Raw genomic sequence first — 24,685 nt, 5'->3', positions numbered from 1 at the left:
CAATACAGCTTCAACTATCATCTTATTATCCATTTATTTTAACCAATCATCAGTCATCTGAGTTAGTGGAATACAAGTTGAGCGCTCTTCTCTATATGCATGCTGAAAGTCGTGTACTCTGAAAGATAGCATTGTATTTGGTCAAACAATCCTCTCCATCAGTTTACTAAGAACAGGCAGCAAACTGATTGGGCGGCTGTTAGAGCCACTAAAGGGTGCTTTACTATTTTTAGGCAGTGGAATGACTTTAGCTTCCTTCCACACCTGTGGACAAACACACTCCTTCAGGCTTTGGATAAATATATACCAAATAGGGGTAGCAATACAGTCCCTACCATTCTCAATAGTTTCCCATCAAGGTTGTCTATACCTGGTGACTCATCATTATTGATGGATAGTTTTTCCACCTCTCACACTAACTTGACAAAATTCAAAACAATCCTTCTATTTCATTATTAGATATTTTATACAAAAATATGATGGTTCACTGTTCAATGTTGTCATGTCACATCTGAGTTTTTCCAATTTGTTATATCCATCTGTTACGAATCCCTTTGGCCCGACAGTCTAGGGGGGATGGTAATGGGACCCGTAACACAACTCATGCAAATTATAGTAGTGAAAACATAACAGTGAGAACAAATAACACAGACAACTTAATTACCACCAAACACTAAATGTTTATTTATAAACACACGGTAAATGGGGGGGGAAGCAGGAAAAGGGGCTGAGCGGGACCCAAGGAATGAAAGAATAATAGTTCAAAAACACCCCTAAGCTAGACTAGCCTGCTTCACAAACAGCTAACTAACCAAAAATACAGGGGGTGGTCCGCACAGTTCTAACTAGTGTTTTTAACAATGTTTAACTACGGGTAGTGTAGCCCAAGGGCGACTTGTCTGGTTACCCCCTTTTCCCACCATCAATCAAACACCATAACCAAAACAATACTCACAGGTGGGGACAAAGTGACATGCAGATGCAAACCACACAAGCGATCTACAGACAGAAGGCATGTTACAAAGAGATTGAGCTGGGGAGAAAACAACTGAGAGGGGTTTTAAACCAAGGGAAAGGGACTGTGATTGGGTAAGGGAAAAGGAGCAGGTGTCTTCCGATTAGCGACTGATTGATGACTGATTGGGGAATGATTATTGTCACCTGTGAGTAGGGGAGAAGGAGAGAAAAGAAATACACACAGGATACACACAGAACACTTGTATCCGTAACACCATCAAATTCAATGAACGTTCGAGATTAATTGGGTTTTCTGCCCATGATATCATTGAAGGTACTCCAAAGTATTTTTCCATTGGGTTTTATGTCATTTCTCAATTTACAGTATGCCAACCAATCAGCTGAGCAGCCGGACTTGTTTGCCACCTCTTTTGCATAATTTCATATCATCAATCCAGGGGCTCAAACAGTTCTCAGTTTCTTAAGAGGAACATACTTTTCAACAATTGGCATGAATCATTGTTGCAAATACACTTGCTACACCTAGATTTTTTGACAATCCCTTTGATGAAGGACTATATCTCAGAAAACTCATCTGGAAACATTTACTGAAGGGAAGTTACCATCCAGATCTGTCTCTTCACTTTCCCAGTTTAAATTCAATGGAGTCCATCTGAGGGACTAAATATATAACCCACAACAATAGTTGACTATAATAGAGCTAGACCACAACCAATCCTGACCCCAGTAAGACCCCAGATTGTGCATCATCATAGTTTACAGGAAGCAGATGCTTAGTTAGAACTACCCGTGGGTCTACTCTGTGCATCCTTGAGCCTCCTGATCCCATTACAGCCCTTTCCACTGGTGGAGCTCTGAGCTGGGCTGTGTGGCAGAGCGGAGCCCCCCCCTGGCCCTCAGCTGACTCCTGACCCACCAGGCACGCAGCTTTACACTGGCTCTGATCTGTGATGATAACCTCTCCAGAGCCACACTTCTCCCCATGTGCCAGCACTAGAGTCCAGAGGTATGTCTTGGCATTTGCATTAGCAGGGCATTGGCATGTACTCCACTGGAGAGCTCTGGAGTGCATGCCTGTCTGTTGACTGTAGACCCAGAGCCAGCCACTGAGCATCTACTCTTGGGCGTGGGGAGCTCTGCTTCTCAAGACCCACCGTCCGTGCAGTGGCATGAAACACTGAAGAATCAAGTAATTTTCTGGATGGGATATGGGACATCTCTTCAATGCCTTGGTGAATGGCAGAATATGGGAGGTTCACTTGAGTATATATATAAGCTTGAAAGTGGAAAAGCGGGCTAGTGAATGAGGGGTCGAATAAGTGTAAGAGAGGGTGATGGTGAGGGTGAGTGGTGTACAACGTGCCCTTTGAGAACAGCTGCCATTCCAGAGTGAAGTGTTTATGGCTTCCATACTCACCTGGTGGACCGCGGACTGGATCCGGACTCAGAACGGGGTCAATACGGACCGCACGTCCCGAGTAAAAAATGAATAATTAAAATGTTCTATGTTTTGGGAATCAACCCCCGGTATCATATAAACACACATAAGACATTGAAGAACGCATAGAATTGCAGGAAATTAGCTTTAAATCTGCAACATTTTCTCTCCGCCAACAAGAGGGCTGTGCAGTTTGGGGTCGCGAGGTGGGGGTTTGTTACTACGCCGATAAATGACATTATCCATCCGGACCTTTGCCACCTCGGAAATATGTATGACCAGACCTTCTCAAATAGTACTTGAGTACCCTGGTTTATGGTATACTTGACTATGTAGCAACTGAGAGATAGGGTTTTGGCACAGTATTTCTCCATTTGCAGGGTACTAAAGACCTTATAACCAAGAATACTCCAAAGCCTATGAGGCTTCCAGCTAGGAAACAGATTGGTTTTCAGCAGAAGACAGACAATAGTGTGTCAAACACATCGAACTACAGCTTTTCATACTCTATCAGAAAAGGGAAAAATGGTGGGGGGGGGACAGCCTCTATTTTTACTAATGCCATCAGCTGTAAGGACATTTCGTTGGCGACTTCGTTTGATGCTATACTTTTTAAATGTCAGCCACCAGTGCTGGCCATAACCCTGTATAGGCCACCAAAACACTGCCCCACTTCCTTTACAGATTTCTCTAAACTATTGTTTATTGTCCTTGAGAACTATGATCAAATCATTGTTTTGGGTGATTTTAATATTCATGTTGACAAAGAGACTGACTCCAAGGCCATTGAATTGATGAATCTTTTGAGCTCTATGGACTGTATCCAACATGTTCCTGGGCCCACCCATAACCACAGCCATACTCTGGACCTGGTTATTACCAAGAGGCTTTCTACTGACATATCCTGTATTGTTGATGTTGCTTTATCAGATCACCACAGTGGATTTTTTTACTACCCTGTTGACCATAGCACAGGGTAATATTGAACGCATTATTAAGAAACGCTATTTAAAAACTCTGAAGTTGCTACAGATTTTATTGAATGCATGAACAATACTCCATCACCTATTCTGCAGTCCTCTTGTAGGATTTAGTTGACAACTTTAATAGGAAATGAAGGGCAAATATTGATGCTAGAGCTCCAGTAAGGTTGAAAAAGGCCACATCCAAACAGACAGCCTCTTGGCAGCGTTATCAGAAAGCACAGCATAGCATTTCACTGCTACACAGACGATACACAACTTTACATTTCTGTGGCACCAAAGGATTTTAGCTCCAAGGATATATTATTAGACTGTATTTGTGATTTAAAGACATGGATGGCTCACAACTTCAGCTAACCTCCAGCTAAATCAAGACTGAGGTACTTATTGTTGGAGCCAAAGCACACAGAGAGAATCTGGCTGCACATTTTAATTTCATGGGCAATAAAGATAAAACATCAGGTAAGAAACCTAGGCGTCATTTTAGATTCTGAACTCAATTTCGAATCACCCATTAGGAATGTGACCAAAATAGCTTTTTACCACCTGAGGAACATTGCCAAGGTGTGGCCGTTTCTCTCGCAGGCTAATACATAAAGATTAATTCATGCTTTTATTACAAGCAGGCTTGACTTCTGTAATGCTCTCCTGTCTAGTCTGCCCAAGAAAGCCATTGGTCAACAGCTAAACATACAGAATGCTGCTGACCAAGACCAGAGGGAGAGCACATAATACACAGGTTTTAAGGCCTCTGCACTGGCTGCCTTTGAGTTTTAGAATTAATGTTAAGATTCTTCTATTGGTTTTTAAATCAATCCACAATTGTGCACCCCAATACATGTCAGACATGCTTTTAAGTTACGTACCCAGTAGGTCCTCTGGCACTGGCCTTTTAACTATCCCAAAGCCTAGGACCAAGACGCATGGAGAGGCAGCCTTCAGTTATTATGCCCCCAGCCTCTGGAATGGCCTGCCAGAGAATCCAAGGGGGGCCAAAACTGTGGACATATTTAAAAGAGATCTTAAAACACACCTTTTCAGCATTGCTTTTCCTTAGGGTGCTTTATAGTGTTTCAGTTTTCATTGTTATTCTTTCTGTTTTTATCCTCTTGTGTAGTAAATATTTCAGTTTTTATTTTCATTGTTTTTCTTCCTGTGAAGCACATTGCGTTGCATTCCATGACGGAAATGTGCTGTATAAATAAAGCTTGATTGGACATGACATCACACACTCTCTCTGACCCGCTAACTTAGTAGAACTCTCTTGAGCAAAAACAGTCAAAACAACAGCAACTATTAAATACAAATGAAAACAACAACTTCAAACAAATACATTTCTTAGTGCACATTTTCATTTCAAACATGATCGTGCATTTTTATAAAAGAAAATCATTATTCCATGTCAAGTATTTTTCATAGCAAAATTAAGCTACCTTACACAATCTTAGAGTGGTATCATCATAGAGCAGTACTATGACCTTGTGGGATAGTCCCTCGTTCCCAAATAATGAAAAACACATGATCAATCTCTCTATATTTACTGTACTTTTAAAATGGTAGAATCGGGAGAAACATTACCCTATATCAAATGACTTGATGGACACACACTATACCCATATTCCCGAAATAAACCCCCTGATAGAGAAGTACTGAGATGGAGAAGAAGGAGGGTAGGAATGGACTGTCTGTATCCATGGAGATCAGCTCTAACCACTCTGGCATGTTCTCTCAGTAGGGCTTTCTCTGAACAGGAGAGACACAGAACACACACAATGAGCAGGGAAGTCTTTCTCTCACTCTCTCTCTCTCACCCACACGTATACAGTCATGTTGGGTTGTCACGATACCAGTATTGCGATACTACAATAACTGATTCTCCATGGCAAAAAGGAAAACACAAAGCAGACTGCTTTATGTAAAATATTGTGTGCTATAACTTGTTAAAGATACATGTGATTCTGGGTGACAACATAAGGCTGCTTGTTTCCAACATTAGGACTGTTTTCCATCAGGAAATTTTGTCTGCTTCATGTTTTGTTTCCTTGCCACGATACCTCGGAGTATCGCAATGCTGGTATCGTGACAACCCTACATTCATTCTACACACACATCACAGCTGCTGCTACCAAACTCTTACTATACTGCTCAGTTTAAACACTTCTCTCCCCCCCAATACACATGTTAATATTGGACTATATATTTTGCCTTCCTGTATTATACTTATGCTAAAATGTTTATTGTATTCTACTGCCATTTACTTTATGTTCATATTCTTATATTTTATTATTTCTTATGGTTGTTGCATTGTCGAGACGAAATCTGCAAGTAAGTATTTCGTTTGATGATGTATACCATGCGCATCCCGTATATACGACTAATAACACTTGAAAACGCGCACACCCGCGTTATGGATGAAGATGTACCCACCTTGTTTGCTTTTCTTGCTGTGAAAGAAAAACAGTAAAAGTTCAAAAGGTTGTCCTAGCAAGCAAACAACAACTAGCAAGATCTCAATTGGGTGAACTCATCAACAAAACTGAACCTGGCAATGACTAAAAGGTAAAGGACAGAGTCGGTGGAGAACTAGAGACGCTCACCTGAGCTCAGGCGGGGTAGCATCACACACAAAGTGGCCACCATGACCAGGATGAATCCACAGCCAAAGAACAACCACAGCAAGTTCCAACTGTCAACCTCTGATAAAACACAACAACCAAAGTTGTATCAGTCAATGCAGTTTCTTGTGGTATGTTCTCCTCTCAAAGCATACTACAGTACATACTGTATGTATTGGGGCTGCCATCAAGTGGCCATGAATTGGTGCTGCATACAGTATAGTATGTGTTTGGATCAATATCCTCTGAAGACTATATAAACACGGAGTATACAAAACCTTCAGAACGCCTGCTTGACAGACTGACCAGGTGAATCCAGGTCAAAGCTATGGTCCCTTATTGATGTCACTTGTCAAATCCACTTCAATCAGTGTAGATGAAGGGGGTGAGACAGGTTAAAGGAGGATTTTTAAGCCTTGAGACAATTGAGACATGGATTATGTATGTGTGCCATTCAGAGGGTGAATGGGCAAGACAAAATATTTAAGTGCCTTTGAACGTGGTATGTTAGTAGGTGCCAGAAACAGCGGTTTGTGTGAACTCCTGCAATGGTGCTAGGTTTTTCATGCTCAACAGTTTCCCGTATGTATCAAGAATGGTCGACCACCAAAAGGACATCCAGGCAACTTGACTCAACTGTGTACAGTTGAAGTCGGAAGTTTACATACACCTTAGCCAAAACATTTAAAGTCAGTTTTTCACAATTCCTGACATTTAATCCCAGTAAAAGTTCCCTGTCTTAGGTCAGATAGGATCACCACTTTATGTTAAGAATGTGAAATGTCAGAATAATAGTAGAGAGAATGATTTCTTTCAGCTTTTATTTCTTTCATCACATTCCCAGTGGGTCAGAAGTTTACATACACTCAGTATTTGGTAGCATTGCCTTTAAATTGTTTAACTTGGGTCAAATGTTTCGCGTAGCTTTCCACAAGGTTCCCACAATAAGTTGGGTGAATTTTGGCCCATTCCTCCTGACAGAGCTGGTGTAACTGAGTCAGGTTTGTAGGCCTCCTTGCTCGCTCACGCTTTTTCAGTTCTGCCCACACATTTTATATAGGATTGAGGTCAGGGCTTTGTGTTGGCCACTCCAATACCTTGACTTTGTTGTCCTTAAGCCATTTTGCCACAACTTTGAAATTATGCTTGGGGTCATTGTCCATTTGAAAGAACCATTTGCGACCAAGCCTTAACTTCCTGACTGATGTCTTGAGATGTTGCTTCAATATATCCACATCATTTTCCTGCCTCATGATGACATTTAGTTTGTGAAGTGCACCAGTCCCTCCTGCAGCAAAGCACTCCCACAACATAATGCTGCCACCCCCGTTCTTCACGGTTGGGATGGTGTTCTTCGGCTTGCAACCCTCCCCCCTTTTCCTCCAAACATAACGATGGTCTTCATGGCCATTTTTGTTTCATCAGACCAGAGGACATTTCTCCAAAAAGTACGGTATTTGTCCCCATGTACGGTAGCAAACCGTAGTCTGACTTTTTTATGGCGGTTTTGGAGCAGTGGCTTCTTCCTTGCTGGCCTTTCTGGTTATATCAATATAGGACTCGTTTTACTGAGGATATAGATACCTTTGTAAATGTTTCCTCCAGCATCTTCACAAGGTCCTTTGCTGTTGTTCTGGGATTGATTTGCACTTTTCGCACCAAAGTACGTTCATCTCTAGGAGACAACGCGTCTCCTTCCTGAGCGGTATGAAGGCTGCATGGTCCCATGGTGTTTATACTTGCGTACTATTGTTTGTACAGGTGAACGTGGTACCTTCAGGCATTTGGAAATTGCTCCCAAGGATGAACCAGACTTGCAGAGGCTGATTTCAAAGCAAAGCACTGAGTTTGAAGGTAGGCCTTTAAATATATCCACAGGTACACCTCCAATTGACTAAAATTATGTCAATTAGCCAATCAGAAGCGTCTAAAGCCATGACATCATTTTCTGGAATTTTCCAAGCTGTTTAAAGGCACAGTCAAAACTTAGTGTATCTAAAATTCTGACCCACTGGAATTGTGATACAGTGAATTATAAGTGAAATAATCTGTCTGTAAACAATTGTTGGAAAAATGACTTGTGTCATGCACAAAGTAGATGTCTATAGTTTGTTAACTATAGTTTGTTAACAATACATTTGTGGAGTGGTTGAAAAATGAGTTTTAATGACTCCAACCTAAGTGTATGTAAACTTCAGACTTCAACTGTATATTTAAAATATGCTTCTGTAAATCTGCAGAAATGAGTATGAACACATACTGTATCACTGTACGTAATCAGATTGGGTTGTAAGGTACTCAACTGTGCCTGAGAAAACTACCTTTACTTGAAGACTTCATGAGAAGTTCCTAAACCACCTAACCTGTGACGATGAGGGTGAAGCTCTTGCGGATGGGCATGCGGTGGGAGCTGTGAGACACCCTGCAGAAGTACTTGGAGCCCGAGTCATGCAGGGAAGCGTGGAGCAGGAAGAAGGCCGACAGAGAGTAGGTCCCGTTCTGGTGGTGGCGGTGGCTGGAGTACAGGACAGTGTCCAGCTTCTCTGGTAGGAGGCCTCCACCTCCACCACTGGGCTCCCTGAACCACTCCATCTCCACATCCAGGGGGTAGTAACCCCCTGCCTCACACACCACCTTCTGCTTCTCCGTGTCCACCAAGGAGATGACAGAGTCCACGTTCAAGGACACGCGAGGACGCTCTGAGGGACGATGTCAGAAATGACTGGCATTACAATTAGGATGTTGGCGGTATATACCGGGTGATCAAAATGGCAGTCTATGACATCTTTAATTGGTTGTTATGGTCATCATGTCATAGATATGTACATATTCATACATGTGTATACCATATCAGGTAGTGATAATAAAAGTAATTTGTTTATCATTTCAATTTTCAATGATAGCGCAAACGAGTGAGCAAAGTTTCAACAATTAAATGTATCTGCCTCATGTCCCGTGACCCCTAACCCCTCCACCTTACCCATGATGTGCAGAGCGATTTCATGGCTGCCAAACAGCGGAGGCACCGAGACAAGGCAGACATACGTCCCCTCGCTGCTCTGCTTGGTGAGGGGGAGTGTCAGGGATGCGTCGCCCCTACCGATGCCCTTAAGCTCCACCCCGCCCCCCTTCCTCTGGCCCGAGCGGCTGGAGTGGCTGAAGAGCGTGGTGCGTTCGCCGCGTCGCTGCAAACGCCATTCCACTGTCAGGTCGGCTGCCTTGTGGTCCACGTCAAACTGACAGTGCAGGCTCGATTGCGTCATTAGGCCCACCCACACAGAGGGAGTGCGGGTGAAGACTAGCATCACAGCTACACACAGACACAGGTCACAGCCAAGGCAGGGCACGAAGGGGGGCATGGGGTGCAGAGGAGGGAGAGGGAGGAATTTTTGGGGAAAAAGGGAGGTTATAGCTAGGGACTTATTCTGTTGTGTGTGACACAGACATACTGCACAGAATGTGACTCAGACTTTCAGGAGAGAGAAGTACTTTACAATAGATCATAACTCAAGATAACAACTGCCTAAAGTAAATTAACAAGGGTATAAAAGGAAACACTGACCCCAGGAGGTTGGTGGAGCGGAATAGGTGAAATGGTATCAAAAACATGGTTTCATGTGATTGATGCCATTCCATTAGCTCCGTTCCAGCCATTATTATGTGCCGTCCTCCCCTAAGCAGCCTCCACTGACATACGCTACAGACTAGAGCAGTGCTTCCCAATCCTGGTTCAGGGGACACCAAGGGGTGTACATTTTTGTTTTGCCTTAGCACTAACACAGTTGATTCAACTAATCAATTTATCAAGCATTTGATTAGAATCAGGTGTTAGGGCTAGGCTCAAAACTCAAATGTGCACACCTTGGGGCCCCCATGACCAGGAATGGGAAGCACTGGACCAGAGTACAGTCTACATCTACTGCAGGGGTGTCAAACTCATTCCACAGAAGGCCGAGTGGCTGCAGGTTTTTGGTTCATCCTTTAAATTAAGGCCTAGACAACTAGGTGAGGGGAGTTCCTTGATAATGAGTGGCCTTAATTCATCAATCAAGTTTTGGGCTCCCAAGTGGCGCAGCGGTCGAGCACATCTCAGTGCTAGAGGCGTCACTACAGACCCTGGTTCGATTCCAGGCTTTATCACAACCGGCCGTGATTGGGAGTCCCATAGGGAGGCGCACAATTGGCCCAGCGTCGTCCGGGTTAGGGTTTGGCCGTCATTGTAAATAAGAATTTATTCTTAACTGACCAGTTAAATAAAAGTTTTTAAAAAGTGTTTCGAGAAAACCCGCAGACACTCGACCCTCCGTGGAATGAGCTTGATAACAAATAGACGGAATTAAAATTTTGAATTACTTGAGGTGGTTAGCGTCTCTCTGTCTCCGATGGCGGCCCAGTTGCGGTAGTCTGCCTGGCCAGGTGTGGGCGTGGCAGGGGTATGTCTGAGGAAGCTGGTGATGACGAAGAGGCCGTCGGTGTGCCGTAAGGTGCAGGTGAACCAGATGTCGTGATCCTGGGCTCCTAAACCTGGCCAACGCACCTGGATACCCTCTGTGCTGTACCTGCGGATCTCACACTGCAGCTGGTGCTCCACTACTGCTCCTTCAATGTACTTCCTCATGTCCACCTTAGAGCCTGAACACACGGTTTGAAGAGCACCTCTCAGTGTTGAAACACCAAACATGAACCATCAGTGTAGAAAACATAACCAAATCTGACATTTGTTTAGCTCTTTCTCTCATTCACCTGTAACAAGGAAGGTAATGCCATTAGGGTTCAATGCACTGTCCCCTGGATGTCCAAACTGCAGCCCAGCGTCTCTGTGTTGGTACTCGGTTTCAGCATGTCCCTCATCATTGAACTTTACACGTTCATCCACCAGCATACAGGGCAGCCAAGGCACCTGTTCTAAAGACTGGATTCCTGACACCTCTGTCAAATAGATGAATAAGTAGAATAATCACAATGAGTTTAACATTTAACTTCACCTTTAAAGATCAATCATAATTATCGGCTAACAAATAGTCCATTCATAAGAACTCTGAATGAGCACAGCATGCGTGAAACCGTCTGGGGAAAGAGAAATACTCGCAAGAATTGTTCATACGGTAGCCTACCTGCACAGAGAAATAAACAGATAACAATATTGACGTTTAAACGCATAATGTGACAAAACTGTCTTCAAGAGATGTCTTTCCCTGTGCCATTCGACTCCAAGAACTTTCACTTTCATTTCGGCAATTTGACGCAAGTGAAAAAAATGGAATCTGCTCGTGCTCGTAAGTCATAATATTATACGTTAAAACATTCTAAAAAGCTGATTTCAGCCTCACTCCGTGCAGTAAGACAAGTTAACGTTAGATTTTTAATAATGGCTTGTAATAGTAAACTAATATCATCAGATAATATGTGAATGAGGAATAAAATGTTAAAAACTTCAACTAAACCCCCCCATACATCCATGCCATGAGTGGCGCTGTAAAGTCTTGAAAATACATTTCGTCGCTCTTCAATAAAAGAAAAATCCCGCCCACGTGACGTTGATGCGGACGTACGACGAGTTGTTTTGAATGATCGAAGAAAAAAAAGTTCAACACGTTTATTCTTATTGGTTTCTTGTCATATCGCATTGGAAAGTAAGTATATATTTAAATTATTAACTTGTCTCCTTTTATTATGAATCAGTATAATAATTAATTGAACAAAAATGAGCACGTGCTCTTCGTTGTAGTTAGCTTGGCGTGCTGTTGGGTCCAGCGTGGATGAAAGGATGCACATTGAAGACTGAACTGCGCCTCACCCAAACACAACGATGAGTCAAGGTAGCTATGAGATTTAAGTTGAATGCATGTGCTTTGTTTATAGCTCTAAACATGTTAACTGTATGAATTTGCATAACTAGCGAGCTGACGCTGAATACACATTATTTACTGTCAGTAGTACCTGTAGTGAAATGTGTAGCGATGTGTTCGGGTAAAACCATTTCAATCACTTTTTGACAGGACACCTTTTGATTTGAACTAAACCTTTCATACATATTTGCCCATTTGTAGTGACTTTTTGGACCCGAATGGCTAAACATTATAGATACATGTGCTCAAAGTTCACCGATTTTGCATACCCAACTATACCATGAGACATACAGTGTATTTGGAAAGTATTAAGACCGTTGACTTTTTAAAAAATTGTTATGTTACAGCCTTATTATAAAATTGATTTATTTTTAAACCCCTTATCTACACACAATACCCCATAATGACAAAGCAAAAATAGCCTTATTGAAATGTTTGCAAATGTATTACAAGTAAGAAACTGAAATATCACTTTCACGTAAGTATTCAGACACTTTACTCAGTACTTTGTTAAAGCACCTTTGGCAGCGATTACAGCCTTGCGTCTTCTTGGGTATGACGCTACAAGCTTGGCACACCAGTATATGGGGAGTTTCTCCCAGTCTTCTCTGCAGATCCTCTCTAGCTCTGTCAGGTTGGATGGGGAGCATCGCTGCACAGCTATTTTCAGGTCTCTCCAGAGATGTTAGATCAGGTTCAAGCCCGGGTGTGACTGCACTTAAAGAAATGTTCTGGATTGACCGACTTTCATGTCTTAAAGTAATGATGTACTGTCATTTCTCTTTGCTTATTTGAGCTGTTCTTGCCATATTATGGACTTGGTCTTTTACCAAATAGGGCTATCTTCTGTATACCCCCCTACCTTGTCACAACACAACTGATTGGCTCAAATGCATTTAGAAGGAAAGAAATTCCACAAATGAACTTAACAAAGCACACCTGTTAATTGAAATGCATTCTAGGTGACTGCCTCATGAAGCTGGTTGAGAGTGCCAAGTGTGTGCAGAGCTGTCATCAAGGCAAAGGGCGGCTACTCTGAAGAACCTCAAATATAAACTATTTTGATTTGTTTAACACTTTTTTGGTTACTACATGATTCCAGGTGTTATTTCATAGTTTTGATGTCTTCACTATTATTCTACAATGTAGAAAATAGTCAAAATAAAGAAACCCTTGAATGAGTAGGTGTGTCAACTTTTGACTGGTACTGTATGTTGTACCTTGGACCCTATTTGACATCATCTGAGGTTCTTTTGACTGCCATAGGTTGAGACACAACATGCTCTTGAATACAGGGTGGGTGTCATGTTTTGGCTGATAAATGTACTAATAAGTAAAAATTTCAACTTTCAAATTGTACCACAAAGATGGTTGGAATGTTGACTTAAATGGGAATATCGAGTTTTAAATTACTGTTAATCCTCATAGATAATAGAATAGACGTGACCATTTTAAAGGTGCCACAATTTTTTTTTTTAATTGCTTTGTAATTTCAGAAAATGTCTATAATATCTGCAGTAATAGTGGAATGATGGTGTGTTTCACAGTATTACTTACCTTCCAGTGTTGTGACTGGCTGTGATATTCGCCTATTGATTTCTTCCGCCTGAGAGTGTCAAAATGGGAAAGCTGTTTTGACTTTGTGGCTGTGTTATCTAGTGGAAATCGAGTCAAGTGGCCAATGTAGAAATCGCTGTGTCATTTCTTGGTTGCTAAAATTCTACAATGTCGCTCAATTACAAAAAACAAGCACTGAATAGTGTAGGGAATCATTGTACCATCTAAATTGCTGTGAAATCTCAAATAGAAAAATATTGTTTCTACGTCTGTTTGAAGCTGGTGGACCAAAACCTAAAGTAAAAGGCTCAAGCGCAAGTCTCTTCCATGTTACGGGGAAATGGGATGCTGAGGAGGGGGAGATTTTGTTTTCAATGCAGCCTAGTGCCGTTGCAATTCACCTAGCTTCCACATGGGGGAGAAATTATAGGTGTGGCACCTTTCAGTAGACATTTGAATGGGCAGATCAGCGTACATCTTTGTGGTGTTAAGTTGAAGAATAGGTCCATTCTATTTCTATGATTGAAATGACACCCACCCTGTATCCAAGAACACGTTGTCTCAACTGAAGCCTGCAACCCTATTTGTAAGCTTTTAAACGGTTGAGTTTGATATCATTTATATTTTACGGTGATGAAGACATGGATGTCACATGGTATAGTGGGGTATGGAAAATGGGTAAACTTTGAGCTCCTTTATATTTGGAATGTTTCGGCATTAGGTTACATGTATGCAAAGTAATTTAATTCTTTTTTTTAAACAAAAGGGATGCTGTCAAAGTGATTATATTCAAATGGATTTACACTTGGCCCTGGCAACCTGGTTTCTGTACTGAACTAACTACTCTCTAGTCTACTCATGTGTTCATTCGTTCTCACTGTTCTGCTTGTGCTTTCAGATTCCTGGCTGAGCTGTGAGAAGACTGCCGTTCTCCAGGGAGGCTTTCTGTTGGCCAACAGATTGTGCCAGCCAGCGTCACTCAGTGCCCTGCAGAAGGAGGACTGGAGTAAGGTTGGCCACCCAATTCTACAGGCTGTCAGAGAAATCTGTGGGCAGGAGCGAGGTAGCTGTCTGAGCAGTGTCCGCTGGAAGAAGAAAATCATCTGCGTCTTATGGAGCAAATTACTGGGGAGGGAGCGCGAAGAAGACATGGAAATCGGCTGGAGGGAGAATCCATTCTTCTCTCTGCAGAACAGCCTACCTGACATTAACCGCATAGTGCTGTTTGAGCTGGTCAAGTTGACAGGCTTCTCTCAGATCTACGCCCAGCTGCTGCTTTGCCTCCCGTCGGCAAACCTGAGTGCAGAGCTAGAGGAGCTAGTTCAACACGTTACCCGAAACAGCACTGAGGAGGATGTCCGCGTCCTGCTGGAGGTGTGGTGGGAGCTGTGGAAGGGCAGGGGGGGAAGGCAAGAGGAGGACGACCTAGATAAGGTCTTTACTAACCGGTGGACCAGCCTCACCAACACCACCGGCCTTTCACCTCAGGCTGCCAAGAGGTTCAAGTCAGACCCAGACACCCCAACATCACCACCGTCCACCACTGATGTGCTGTCCATTCTTTTTCATGCTCTGGAGGAGATGAAAGAGCATCTGAGCACCTCTGACCTTTGCTACCGTGCCCTATCCAACTGCCTCGACTCCCTGTACACCTCACATCTGATAGACCAAGCTATCATCCTCCCAGCTGAGGTGCAACTTCAGAGCCTGACCAGTGCAGTGACTGTCAGAAAGAGGTGTGTCGGGATAGAGAAGTTTGACCTGGTCCAGGTGATAAGCGAGGCCCACAGTGACCTGAAGGCAGCCCACACACCCTCTCAGTTTAAACCCTGTGGAATGACACTAATGCAAGCCCTGCAGACTGTCTCACAGCTCACTCAGGCCTGGGAGAAGAGAGGGCTGCTGGAGGTGACAGACAGCGGTGACCCCAGTGACTTGGCACACCGTTTGAAAAACAGTCTGTCCAGAGTGCTCGAGTCCCTAGAGGAACGGTCCATGTCTGAGACCATGGATGAGGGTGAGCGCCAGACACTGAACAATGTGCACAGCACTTTGAGAGGCTTGTTAGTCTCACTGTCCTTCCCCGACACAGAGAGCAACGCTGAGGAAATGGCCCACATTGCCGTAGCCATCATTAACCACCGCTTGGAGGGCTTCCAAGATTTCACTCTGCTATTTGCCACTGAACTGAGCTGGTCCCTGAGCATGGAGGAGTGGATCAGCTGTCTGGAGAGAAACAAAAACACATTCCAGCGAAAGGACATTGTCATGAAATTAGTCTCCACTCTCATTGCAAAGTGCCAAATGGATAGTGAAGTAGAGCACTGCAGAAAGCTGAAGGACATTATTGTGAACATTTTCGCAGAGCTCCCCTTAGCTGAGAAAAACACAACGTTAGCGGAAATGTTAACCTGCTCCAAGAGGGGTCTCCAGGGCTCTCTGCCCCTGGCTGTGATGGAGGGCTTTAGTGAGGAGCTCAACATGACGTTCAACTGCATCATCCAGGGGGGAGCAGCGCAGAACAACCTCAGCTTGGCCGTGGCCGCCATAGCCCGCGTGGCCTTTCAGAACCCAGAGGCCACCCTGCGTCGGTGCTGCCATCTGGCGGTGGTGAACCATGGGGCCCACAGCCTCCTCTCCAACATACTCCAGCAGCTCTCAGGGCTGAGGGGCGGTGCCCCCGGTTGCACAGAGGGGACGGGCAGCTCTGCGGGGAGCTTACTGTGCAGCTGTCTTCAAGATACTGCCATGACTAAACTGTCCTCGGCTAAGGAGGAGGACCAGTTCCTGCACTTCCTTGTTGCACTTATGCAGCCGAGCATCTCGGAGAGCTCAGAGAGAGGCCAGAGTTTCCTGCACCCTGAAGAGGTTGTGTGTGCCTTCGTCCTGCCTCACCTCTCCCCCTCCTCTGGCTATAGCACCTGCAGCCTGGAGCTGTGCCTGCGTTTGCTCCACTCTGCCTTTTCTCTGGAATCCCAGGATCTATCTCCACACTGGGTCATGAACTGCTCCCCGTTCCCCCTCCTCTACGTCCTCTGCCAGATTCTGAACGAGGGCTGCAGGTGCTGGGAGCTTCCTGTAGAGGGCGCACCCCACCACTTATCCACGGAGTCCAAGGAGATGCTCGTCACTGTGCTGACTGCACTGGGCAAGGTGGTGGGACGGGAGGTGGCCTCAGCCCCCAACACCTGGTCCAGAGCCCTCTTCTGGCTCTACAATAAAGTGGAGGCCCTGGACTGGACTGTTCGCTTCCATCTGAAGGTAGTGTGGGGAGATCACTTCAAAAACGAGGTGCCGTCCTCACTGTTGGCTGTGTGCGAGCTGCCGGAGCAGGAGTGGTCTGGCCTAAAGTTGGCCCGGTATGGGCAGGGCACAGGGCTGCTGGCGTGGATGGAGTGCTGCGCTCTCTCTGACGAGGTTCAGGACACCATGCTGACCTCTCTGGCTCTGGACCAGCACCGGCCCGACGACGTCAACATGTTCAGCAAAGGCCTGCTGGTGGCCGTGACACAGACACTACCCTGGTGCACCATCACCGAGTGGGGCAGGCTGCTGAGAGCCATGCGAGAGCTGCTCCGCTCAGGCCGGCTCCACGTGCCTTACTCTCTGGAGTATGTGGACTTTCTCCCCCTGCTGGACCTGCGGCCGTTCTCCTGCGAGCTGCGTCTGTCCGTGCTACTGCTGCGTGTCCTCCAGCTGCTCTGCGGCTCCAGCTGCAAAGACTGGCTGCCCGGCCAGGGCTGGGCCCACGTGGGGCTGCTGTACGCCAGTGCCATGAGAGAGGTCATAGACTCCCTGAGGGGAAAGCTGTCGCCGTCTTCCTCCAACACCTCACCCAAAGACTCAAAGGTAGAGAGGGCAGCTACCACCACCGCCAGCCAGGAGGTGCTGTTTGTACTGAGCCAGCTCTTCTGCCATGTTCAGCACGTTCATGTGATGATGCCCGGCGGGCAGTGCGAGTCTCTGTTCCTGTGTGCCCTGGAGATCCTGACCCACTACGAGGCAGTGCTGGCCGCACACCCCAGCAGCAGCTCCCACCTGGAGACCGAGAACACTCGCCACTTCTTCACCACCATCACAGACAACCTGGAAAGCGCCGAGATGAAGACCGTGTTGCATCAGAAAATTGCTCAGCTGTCGTCTTCAGGTTGATGTACTTTTTTCAGACAGCACTTGAATGAGGGTTTATTGTTCACAGCCTCAAATAAAAAATGTGTTCTGACCTTGTGTTGAAAATACAATTATTTTATTTTGAATAAAATCAAAACAGACAAATTGCATGTCTTTCAATGGTTTATTAATCAAAACTCACCTATTGAAAAACTGATCATCAACACTAGGACACAAGACCAGGTTACAACTTGACAAAAGCTTGGTCTTTCAGTGCTTCACCTCTACTTAATTTTTCTATGTCAAATCTATATTTTCCTGTGCAATCTTTAACAAATATTCAAGTTAACTTTGAACAATAATTTGGGGATGAAAAGTTATCCTTATAAATCACTAAATATTTCCTGCGAGCTGCGTCTAGTAGTACAGACAGTATAACACACGGACCCCTGAGAATTTTGATAAATACTGGTAATTTTGTATTGATAGGCAGTTGCAGGTCCTAAATTCCACACAGACTGTTCCTTCAGAGGGAAGGAATGAAATAACTGCTAACTCATGGCATGGAAGACCAGCAGCAAAATAAGCATAATTGACATTACATGTTGCTAACCATAGAATTAGATGGCAACTCTAATCTGTTTTTGAGCCATCTTTGCGAGCAAGTTGACCATTTGACCTAGTCTGATGCAGGTAGAGGCGATAGGCCTTGTGACACAGAAGCACAAACCAGTACATCTGAGGTGCCAGTATGGATAGGTTGGCTAAGTTGCAGTGTAGCGGTAGATGGCAAGGCACTTTGTGGAAGGGAATGGTGTACTGCTGACCATACACCCAGTACATGTAGGGGAAGAGCAGGATACGGCAGGTGAAGAAACTCAGCAGAACCATCACACCGTTGACTCTGTGAAGCCATGAGTCCTCTAGTCCCAACTAGAGAGGAAAATATAGGGAACGTTTACTGATTGTACAGCGAGTTATAGTACACTTAATACTATGCTCAGACTTCCTAAAGCACAACAAAAACAAAGGGGCTTATAAATCTGGGTGTGGCTTTACCTGGATCAGAACCTTTCCTAACGAGACAAAAGGAGTGCTGAATTCTGCCATGAAGAAACAGCCAATGAAGAAGTCTCCACCAAGACCAGTCCTGAGGAACTGAGGAAAAAAAACAGCACTATATGAATATTAAACACTAACTTACTGAGAAATGATCACAGCCAGCTTTTGAGGATAACACGGCAGATTCTCAATAACAGAAACTGGACTATAGTTAAGCAATAAGGCCTGAGGTGGTGTGGTATATGGCCAATATACCACGGCTATGGGCTGTTCAGAAGCACGATGCAACGCAGAGTGCCTGGATACAGGCCTAAGCCGTTGTATATTGGCCATATATCACAACCCCCGAGGTGCCTTATTATAAGTTGGTTAACAATGTAATTAGAGCAGTATAAATAAATGTCATACCCGTGGTATACGGTCTGATATACCACGGCTGTCAGCCAATCAGCATTCAGGGCTCGAACCAACCAGTTTCTAATGACAAATTTCAACTGCCGTTGTAACACATCAGACCTAACGTTACGGTCCAGTAATGTTTGTGTTCCTTCCTCACCAGAATGGTGGGCATGAAGACCATGAGGAGGACCATGTGATGGACTATCAGCAGGGGATGCCGGAGGAGGAACAGCTTGATGGTAAGGAGGGAGTGCTTTCTGTACGCCTCGTGCCCTTTGACCTTTTGACTGTGGTAGTTACTCAGATACATGGCGTAAATATCAAACGCCATGTAAGGAGCGCCAAACCACACAAATTCATTGGTCAGTCTGTGCCTAAAGAAGATGGTGACATACCGGTACATTAGGATCATGACGAAAGTAAGCACTTAAACTCGATTTTTGTTGTTGTGTGAAACAAATAGAAATGTGACTTCATCCTTATAAAAATCTCAGAATCCTCTTCCTCCACCAAATGCAACTTTGGAGCTTTGAGAAAAGTAATATAAATTAGGTCCCTGTGTTTTAGTTAATCATGTCACATGACCTGGATTTGAACATTTATTTAAAAAAGGTCCCGAACAGTCAGTCATTCTGATTCCCATGTAAAATAACGTTTGAGTGACTAAAATAATCAGCCATTAAATATTTGCTTTGGATAGAAATACTCAAAATTTGAGAAAGACAGGCTGAGTGGGCGGGGAGCATATATTCATGAGCTCGCCTTGAGTGACAGCTCTTTGAAACACCCATGTCAAGCAACTTGGATGAAGTGTTGCAGTAAAATCATCAAGCAAATTTGGTGATACACAAAGCAACTCAAACACTGAAATTGAGTCAATGACGTTATACATTTTTTATACATCTTCCATTTGGCAACTCTCTTGTGAGGCGGTTCACAGCAGCACTGACAGGTGTTGACTTGACAACGGCGTTGGAGTTTTGAACAACCCCCCCACCCCCCCTTTGTTCCATGCTGGCTGAAGACCTAGCTAGCCAATAAATATCTAACCCCAGACACAGATGAAAGGGGAAACATAAGTATCTTTGCCATAGATTAATACGGTCAACTTTTAATTCTATTTACTGAGACCCTACAGTCAAATTTTGGCACCAGTCGTGTAGCCATCTCGCTATATAAACCACACCCCTCTGCAAACAAGCCTTCTTTGATGTTGGTTACAAGACGGTACTTATGACACAGGGTAGGGGATCGACCAGTAACTTTATGATCAAACTTTATCATTGTAGAAGCAACAGTAATGTTTCATACTTTGATCTGTTTTCATCCAAGTATCATCACATTTCATGAAAACATGATTGACTGTTCATGACCTTTAAAGCTTTTTCAACAAACAGACCCCTTTTATGTCAGATGGTCCAGAACCATCCTCAGACAATTGCTTTCATTTTTGGTGTAATTCTAATTTCAGGAAAAGGCAGGAAAATCTAGGTCATGTGACATGATTAACCAAAACGCAGGGCCCTAATTATAAAGTATAATTCTTGAGCGATGACAAACTATATCATAAACTGATCATCAATGCCAGCTGACTAGTCAGATATTTGTAGGCTTATAAGGCTATATAATACTAATACTACTGCACTTAGAAGCCTACCTATTCTAATCTATAACCTGTGCCGTGTGATGTGAATAGAGTGTTTGGTATGAGATGATCATGTATAGAGTACTATGAATATTTGAGATACAGTTTCAGTCACTAAGGAAATAAACACAGCAAACCCCTGCTGATAATGAGAATATGATCATTGGGAATGGTTGTGTGAATTGACCAGTGTTAAGATGTTCTGCAGCCTGGAGCAGGGGGGAAGTTTTGATCTCTAGAGATCACTCTAGTGATGGGCACCTATACAGGTCAGTCTTGTGTCTGAGTGTACTACTGCCTCTGCCTCAAAAGCTTGTTTTTCTTTCTTTATTTTTATGGCACCGGAGGTAGTGCATTCAGCCGGCCAACAAAAGTATCACTAGTACAAGTCTCACTCAGAGGAGAGGGGAGGAGATGACTCAATCACTACAAGTGACGATTGCTGGTTTGATGGCAATAATCAAAATATGAATTCTTACCTGTCAGACATCACATCACTGGAGGCAGTAGCAATTATGAACCCAACAATAGTAGCCAAAGTGGCATGGATGGAGGACACCAACCTTGCAAAGAGATGGGATATATGATGAGGCTATGAAAGTGCACACAATTGGATTTTCATTTGTTCTGATATTAATTTAAAATAAACGAATTTGTATTTATTGTCATGCCAGTTAAAGGGTTAAGTAGACAATATAGACTACGTTTTAGTGATTGTATATTTCTAGATAGGCTATATTTTGTGTATTTAAAATGATATTACAAATATTGCAGGAGGTACAGAAGAGGTATTTGGCCCATCCACACTTCGTCAAAAACAATGGATTATTTTCAGATAAGGCATTTTTTCAGTTACATGTATTTTTATTTAGACCTATTCTGGAAGTCCATCGGCCGTGGCGGCTGTAATTGCTCAGTGAAACTCCATTATTTGGTAAGTACCGAACGTATTTTGACATTATTAATATTGAAAAGCTGGTGAATTGCAAGTTGGATGGCTCCTGGGTTTAAAGTAGAATCGCCAAATTCAATGTCTCCTGTAAATTCAGGTTGTGGTTCAGTTCTGATAGATTGATCTCCGGAGTTATTTTGATATAACTAGACATCTGCTCACTGAAATACCCGTTGTCAGTTACTAGCGAAGTCATTCAAGGACAACAACTAGCTAGGTTATGCATATGTAAATATTAATGTAATAAAGTCTACCTTAAGCTGACCACAAACACATCTGCATCATTCCAACTTTTGAAAGCTGATTTAAGCACTTTCCTGGATATGAAGAACAATCCCGGGAAAAATGCAGTGCCCCAAGCTAACATAAACATGATACACTCGCATTAACCCGCCTCAAGGTCAAAGTGCGAGGAAGCAGGAAGAAAACATTCACGGTGCAGATGCAAATTAATAGTAGCTGAGCGTTTTAAGCTCAGCTACTATTAAAATAATGTGCAGAAACTTTCCTGTTTTTCAATGAGGAAACCTTCAAAATAAAAGCCCTCATTTCTAAACATTGCAATGTAGATTAAAAAAAATATTAAAATTAATCAGTGGCCATTTGTATTGTGCTAATAAGCAAATACAACAAGGAATTTATGAAAACAATGATAAATATTCATGAAAAAAATGACTAATATTTAAAAAATATATATGTTTAGACTGGTATACAATAATTGGATGTAAATTTTTTTTAATAAAAAATGTTCAGATATAAAAGAGGGGTTGGAAGTACTTATTATTAGGGTCTCTACTAACCATATATTTTTTTAGGGGGACTGTGGTCTAAATATCCAGCAGCACTTCGTACTCCGCTTATTTCATTGCCCCCAATGCAATACACCAGGGGTGTCAAACTCGTTCCATGGAGGGCCTAGTATCTGCTGGGTTTTAGTCTTTCCTCTCAATTTAGACCTAGACAACCAAGTGAGGGGAGTTCCTTACTAATCAGCAACCTTAATTCATAAATCAAGTACAAGGGAGGAGTGAAAACCCGAAGACCCTCAGCCCTGCGTGGAATGAGTTTGACATGTGCAATACGCAGTATATGGAAATCATTTGGTTAAAGAGAGAAAATGATTATTTGTGCTGAGGTTAAAGTTGGGTTGGAGCTACTCAGTAAGGTCTGTAGAATCTATATCTGATGTCATTTTCATGGGAGACTAAGGAGTGTTTAAGCAACATATCCTCAAGCCAACAACATATTTTGCATACTTGTACACACAATACACACCTATACTCTCCTCTCCCCTCCCCTCTGTTCTCTCTCTTCTCCTCCCTCATTTTCCTCTCTCCTCCAATCCTCTCCACATTCCTCTCCTATTCCTATCTCCCCTCCAGACCTTCAGGCTCCATCACCTCTCCTGTAGAATAATAGAATTTATACAACTGGTGGGTGTAATCCTGAATGCTGATTGGTTAAAACCCCATTCCAGCCAGTGTCTATTCCACAAGTTGCCACCAGCTAAATCTATGATGTTAAAATGCCTATTTACTCTGTTCCATCTGACTGCGCATTGTCTCATCAGCCCAGCCAGGCAATTTATAAACGTTATCTCCACTATAAAAAGCATCCAGACATTATCTCACTTTTTTGTAGACTAACATTTAGTTTTCAACAGCGGAGATTTGTATAAACCTTGCTGTCTGTCTCTCCGATATTTGCAACATTGTTTCAATATTCAACTCCTGCTGTCCCATGGTAATGAACGTGTCGTGATTCGGGACGAGACAGAGAGGCAGGTACCGTTTCTCAGCCAGTCTAAGTCATGATTCAACTGGCATAATTTTTATGGATATATACAAAAAAATGTGACTTGAAAAAAGGTCAAACGAAACGCAGCTAATTTGCAGTCTTTCCAGCTTCAGTTTGAAGTGATTGTGTTACTGTAGCTGTGTTGTTGGCTAGCTCCTCTGAATAACAGTGTCCTGACTAGTGAGCACATTTTCTATGCCAGGCGAAATCTCGCCTCATCAGCATATTATGGATGTATCCAAATAAATGTCACTAGAAAACAGTTTAAACAAATGCAAATGCAGCTACTTTGCTGTTATTCTGTCTGTACTTTTTGACGTGACTGTAAGTTAGCCGTAGATGGCTAGCATAGCAAGCAAGGGATAAGGAACTTTGCCAGCCAGTATGGCAATGGAACATTTAGAACCAACGACTGGGTCGCGTCCACTCAGATGGAGATAACCTTAGAACACATCTAAGATATTACGGAGGTGTACCACACTGGTCGTTCCACCTCCAAAACAAATGACAAAATTGGTCATGCCTTGCCATGTGTAGGTTCAACTACAATACAACTAGTACAATGCTCTAATCATGTGTTCCTGTAGGATAACATTTCAGAATAAATCAGTAGGACAACTGGTCCCCTTGAGTACCAAGTACCAATGCCAGCACAGTCAGTCCAGTCACAATCAGTAAGAAGGTTAGAGACCTCACAAGTCAAATTGCTATTGATAACAGCGACAGAGGAGTTAGTAGTCACTCAGATTGCAACACGTGTAAGGGAATCTCCAGAACAATCTTCTGATGGTCAACACACATGCCACTAATAAATTAAACCCTCCATTCAGGATATTATTAGAAGTCATGAACCATGATCACACCACGTATGACTGGTTCAGAGCTTATAGAGTACAGTACTTCCGTCGTAAGGTTAGCTCCTCTGTGGAGGACATAGCTATGAAATAGACTCCTTCATACCTATCACCACTACAATGGTGTAAGACACATTGACGTGTAGTAAAACTACTACAGGTCCCCTTAACCCGTCTTGAGGTCGACATCAATTCTTACTGACCTCCAGGCATTGACCTGGAAATGATCTGATGACATCAGACTCATTCTGAATAGGTTGCAGCCTATCCGGATACTTGGTTTCTTTCCCTTGGTATGTGCGCTTGTGGAAGCACAAACGCACACGTACACCGGAACATCTAATAAGGATTTATGCTCGGATCACTTAAGGGTCCGAACAAAATACCAGCCTTCGTAAAGTTGAAAAGTTACTCTTAGGCCTTTTGACTCTACAGCTACAGTACTC

The 24,685-nt window shown here is 43.4% G+C and overlaps 3 protein-coding genes across 5 annotated transcripts; 1 reads left to right on the top strand and 2 right to left on the bottom strand.

The window, feature by feature from the left end:
- Positions 1 to 4,729: 4,729 nt before the first annotated feature.
- LOC139547802 (tapasin-related protein-like) lies at positions 4,730 to 11,282 on the bottom strand. Of its 2 annotated transcripts, XM_071356892.1 has the most exons (8): positions 11,129 to 11,282; positions 10,758 to 10,943; positions 10,368 to 10,646; positions 8,995 to 9,324; positions 8,378 to 8,713; positions 5,997 to 6,095; positions 5,827 to 5,843; positions 4,730 to 5,142 (listed from the first exon to the last, which is right to left on the bottom strand). In XM_071356892.1, the coding sequence occupies exons 1-8, from the start codon at positions 11,172 to 11,174 to the stop codon at positions 5,128 to 5,130; spliced, it is 1,308 nt and encodes a 435-aa protein (XP_071212993.1). In that variant the 5' UTR covers positions 11,175 to 11,282; the 3' UTR covers positions 4,730 to 5,127. The 2 variants fall into 2 exon arrangements, with proteins under 2 accessions (XP_071212993.1, XP_071212992.1); XM_071356891.1 differs by lacking the exons at positions 5,827 to 5,843; positions 5,997 to 6,095.
- A 186-nt stretch (positions 11,283 to 11,468) lies between these two features.
- Positions 11,469 to 17,698, top strand: LOC139547801 (gem-associated protein 4-like). 2 transcript variants are annotated; one of them, XM_071356888.1, is made up of 3 exons: positions 11,469 to 11,647; positions 11,743 to 11,833; positions 14,319 to 17,698. In XM_071356888.1, the coding sequence occupies exons 2-3, from the start codon at positions 11,824 to 11,826 to the stop codon at positions 17,570 to 17,572; spliced, it is 3,264 nt and encodes a 1,087-aa protein (XP_071212989.1). In that variant the 5' UTR covers positions 11,469 to 11,647; positions 11,743 to 11,823; the 3' UTR covers positions 17,573 to 17,698. The 2 variants fall into 2 exon arrangements, with proteins under 2 accessions (XP_071212989.1, XP_071212991.1); XM_071356890.1 differs by having other exon boundaries at positions 11,565 to 11,647; positions 11,724 to 11,833.
- Positions 17,699 to 17,700: 2 nt separating this feature from the next.
- On the bottom strand, positions 17,701 to 22,028 carry LOC139547803 (TLC domain-containing protein 3A-like). The gene is made up of 5 exons (XM_071356893.1): positions 21,843 to 22,028; positions 21,116 to 21,199; positions 19,149 to 19,365; positions 18,590 to 18,688; positions 17,701 to 18,463 (listed from the first exon to the last, which is right to left on the bottom strand). Exons 1-5 carry the CDS (start codon positions 21,959 to 21,961, stop codon positions 18,164 to 18,166), a joined length of 819 nt encoding a protein of 272 aa, XP_071212994.1. The 5' UTR covers positions 21,962 to 22,028; the 3' UTR covers positions 17,701 to 18,163.
- Positions 22,029 to 24,685: the final 2,657 nt, after the last annotated feature.

The sequence above is a fragment of the Salvelinus alpinus genome, chromosome 21 (assembly GCF_045679555.1).
Source record: "Salvelinus alpinus chromosome 21, SLU_Salpinus.1, whole genome shotgun sequence".
NCBI classification, from domain to species: Eukaryota; Metazoa; Chordata; class Actinopteri; order Salmoniformes; family Salmonidae; genus Salvelinus; species Salvelinus alpinus.
Note: the sequence above shows the minus strand (reverse complement) of the source record. Positions and strands in the feature narration are given on the sequence as shown.